This window comes from Corylus avellana, chromosome ca2 (genome assembly GCF_901000735.1).
Source record: "Corylus avellana chromosome ca2, CavTom2PMs-1.0".
NCBI lineage: Eukaryota > Viridiplantae > Streptophyta > Magnoliopsida > Fagales > Betulaceae > Corylus > Corylus avellana.
Genome location: NC_081542.1, coordinates 10,510,630 through 10,514,485, shown reverse-complemented (window position 1 = coordinate 10,514,485; position 3,856 = coordinate 10,510,630). Strand labels below are relative to the sequence as shown.

The following is a 3,856-nucleotide window of genomic DNA, read 5'->3' as shown; positions in this document are numbered from 1 at the left end:
AAGAGCTAAATGCTACTTTTATCTAGAATAGCTCTTCAAATGTTCAAAAAACCTCCTACATTGGATGAGCCAAAAATAAATGTAAAATAGATATTTGATTAGAAGAGCTAAAAAAAAAGTTAAATGTAGCAGCACTTTTTAAGGGAGCCATTTTATTTTTTAGTGTTTCTCTCTCCTGCTTTATCTTTTTCCCAAATCTTTTTCCACCTTTTTTTTAGAAATATAGCTAATCGGATGTGAAGACACTTAAAAATGGCTTAGCTAAACTAGATAAAAGTGAGTTTTGAAGAGCCATTTTACATAAAAATATGGCTCTTCCATTGGGAATGCTCTTACACCTTAACTGCTACTGCATACTCATTATCCCACTAACACTTAACTGCAATTGAGTGTCCCATTTCCCACTGAATGACCCAACTGCTACCCCACTACGATGACCCATGTTCATCCTCACCAAAACCTCCTGGAAGATGGAGGATCAAAGGCTTACTAACTAAATTAAATTACACTTACGCAATAAAGACAAGTAAATAACATAATAGGCACCTACTAATTAACTATTATTAGGCTGGTGGTTCTTCTTCGCCGGTTATCTGTGAGTCTTCCCCGGCCGGGTTGATGTTGGTGGTGGCTACTGACATCACCGGTGGTCCTTCCCTCTTCATGCTTTGGGCATCTTCTCTGAGTGTTTGTTTCTCATCTTAAGGACAAGTTCGTGGCAGAATGGCTTTAGGGGTGTGATCTATATAGGAGGGGAAGGAAGTAGTTGGTGTTTGTGGGGAGTTTTTCTTGGGTGATTCTATTGGGTTTTGGGGGTATTTTTGGAGGGTTTTTGCTGGGGTTTGTCATTTGTTTTCTTCCTGTGGGGCTTCAGGTGGGTTTTGGGTGTCTTTAGTGTGTTTGTGGGGTCCATGATAGTTTCTGGTGGGTTTGGGGAGGGTTTTTGCTGGGGTCTTTGCTGTTTCTTGGGTTTTGGGCTTGTAAGAGCACCTTGTGTATACGGCCTGTGTATTTTGGGGTGCCTTACACTTTTTCAATAAAGTTCTACATTACTTATAAAAAAAAAAGTATTAAATGACTTGGTGTTTCGACAACTAAATAACTTAAAAAGTAACATCTGTGATCTTATTGTTTGAGTGGCAATTCTAATAATTTCATCCAACTTGTCATCTGCAATCTTCAGTGGAACATTCAAGCCTTCAACTTAATATTTTAATGTTGTAGATTCCACCTCAAAACACCCACACCCACACCTTATGAAAATCATGAAGAATTTAAGGTTTATGTGGAGTTCTTGCTTGTCTGAGATATCATTAGGCGTTTCTCTTGTATACTTTCTGTGTTGCGTTTTCCGTTTTTAATGATATTTCGATTACTTATAAAAAAGTAATAATCTTCAATGTGTAGGAGTCTCCTCAAGCTGCTAGAGTTAAAGTATTGGCGAGTGGAAATGCAACAGAAAGGAGATTCAGGTAGGAAGCATTTTACTTTCACTCTCTCTCTCTTAGTGTCAGGTGTGTATATGTGCCATGTTTTATATATATATATATATATATAGTTCCATTAACACAAGGGTGGTTACCAGCAGACAAATAAAGGAAATAAGACATCAAGTCATATTGACTAATTTCAGAAAACAACCATTATAACGTTCCTCCCTGGCTCATGTAGCCCTTTGATGAAAAGAAAAAGGAAAAGAAATGCAGACTAGTGAGAGCAAGAAAAAGGGTACAAGGAATTCTATGAAAATTAAGTATTGGTTTGTGTACGTGGAAAAGTTAGTCCTAATATTTCTTGGTAGTGTAGCTTATAATATGAAAAAAAGAAAAAGAAAAAGAAAAAAAGGACTATATTTCTTGCTTGGGGTTTTGGGGGTATTATGGGGTGTTTTTTGCTTTTTCTAGTTAGGTGTTTCCTTTTGCCTACTCTCTGTGTAGTTAGGGGCGCCTTATGCTTCTAATAAAATTTTTCGATTTCTTTTTTTAAAAAAAAGGATAAATATATTTGTCTGAGCCTAAGTACAGCGGCAGTGATTCCAGTTGCAGTTAATAGAAATAATATTTTGTACAACAGTTTCCCAGGATTTATATTGATTGAAATGCTTCATCATATTGCTATGAAAAGAATGTGTAGTTTTTGAGGGATTAGATTATGTACCGGGGTTGAGGTAAATCTAAAAAGATTTTTTTTCTTTGGTTAGCCCAAAACTTACATCTAAAAAAGACGAATTGATTTTTCTTTGGACTGATGTGGAGGTAAATAAGCCTACTCTAACAACCAAAGACGTCTGTAGTTAATAACCAAATCTCATTACAATTTCTTATCTTACAAGATCTAATTTTACAATGTCTGAGGACTACTTGTGCTGCTTGAGCGAGGGGACATCCTTTTTATCCCGAGTAAAGGTGGCATCAATTTGACATGTCTGTCTCTCTAGATTTCTCTTAAGCTTGGAGCATAATGAGGATGTACATTTCTGTAAGCTTGAAGCATAATGTTATGTGATCTCATGCATCTGTATACAATAAGTGTTTTAACATGTTTTACTAGGTATCTTCGGACTAGTACAACCTAGATATAGACCAATTCCTTGTGCACAGCACGGTTGGATCTGATTAGCTTTCTACCTTAAGCAATTTCAATCTATTGATCGTGACACTTTTATTCACGTCATCAACCCCACCCCACCAATGAAATCGTAAACTCTATTTTATGTGCTGCAGCCTTTTAAGTTTTGAATATTATACTTCTATAGTAGGTGAAAGAAGATGTCTTTCTTTGATTGTTTTTTGGCGAAATTCTTGTATGTATATGACATTCATACATTGTTGCTTCGTCCAACTTATTGTTGGTGCTGAGTACTTTTTGCAGTGTCTGGATAGGAGGGAGCATATTGGCTTCTCTTGGTTCATTCCAGCAGATGTGGTTCTCCAAGGCAGAGTAAGTTTCACCTTTTCACCAGGATTTTGCTTGGAACAGTGCAATTAACTTCGGAGTTTAGATGAACAATTTAATCCTTTTACTATTTTTATTTTCTTATCTATCCGAACAAAAAATTGACATCGTGCTTACGAAATCAGTATTGAGCATTAAGTGAAGAGAAATACTACACAGACTCCCGCACATTCCCTTTTGATGGTTCACTATTGGATTTTAGATTCAATGTTGATTTTTAGTGTCATGTCAAAAAGTGTGCATTTAGAGTGTGTGAAGTATTTCTCGTTAAGTGAATACTTGTACTTTTTTATACGTTATTTCATCATTTCACTTTTTGTGTGCTATTATCAACAGGTATGAAGAGCATGGGGCTTCTTATATTCAAAGAAAATGCCCTTAACATGCCATCTTTCTTAATGAATGGGAATAGGAATGATGTATGTGCAATATACAACCGGAGGCTATAACCAAATGTGGCATTTAATAATTTTGATTAGTATTTTATGCTTGCTACCGATATATATGGATGACCATGACGGGAGAACTTGTGTGTACATATTGTTGTCCTGCAACATCGTGGTAAAATTTTTTATTTTTACGGCATAAATTTTTATTTGGATTTTAGGAGGAAAAAAAAAAAAAAATTGAGCCAGCAAACATTTATAAATAAGTAAAAGCTCCTCGTTGCCTCTTGGATTTAAACAGGGTTAGAACTAGAATTTTAGGTGTGAGTGGGGTAAAACTAAAAAAGAAGACTCTTTGAGTGGTAAAAAAATTAATTTTGAAGGGTCTATATCATATAATTTTGAGAAAATTGAAGTTTTTGGGGGTTCTATACTCCCCAAGTATACATGTAGTTCCACACCTAGCTTTAAAACTTTAGCTTTTAGGAAAAAATGCCCTATAGGCTCTTGAGGTG

General features: G+C 35.7%; 1 protein-coding gene across 1 annotated transcript in view; it reads left to right on the top strand.

Annotated features, from left to right (window-relative positions):
- Window positions 1-3,491, top strand: part of LOC132168696 (actin-related protein 4) — a 19,725-nt gene extending 16,234 nt beyond the window's left edge. The window contains exons 18-20 of the mRNA XM_059579715.1: window positions 1,408-1,472; window positions 2,872-2,940; window positions 3,292-3,491. Coding sequence (XP_059435698.1) covers window positions 1,408-1,472; window positions 2,872-2,940; window positions 3,292-3,337 — 180 coding nt within the window. The 3' untranslated portion in view covers window positions 3,338-3,491. The remainder of the gene's footprint in view (window positions 1-1,407; window positions 1,473-2,871; window positions 2,941-3,291) is intronic.
- The last annotated feature ends 365 nt before the right edge of the window (window positions 3,492-3,856 follow it).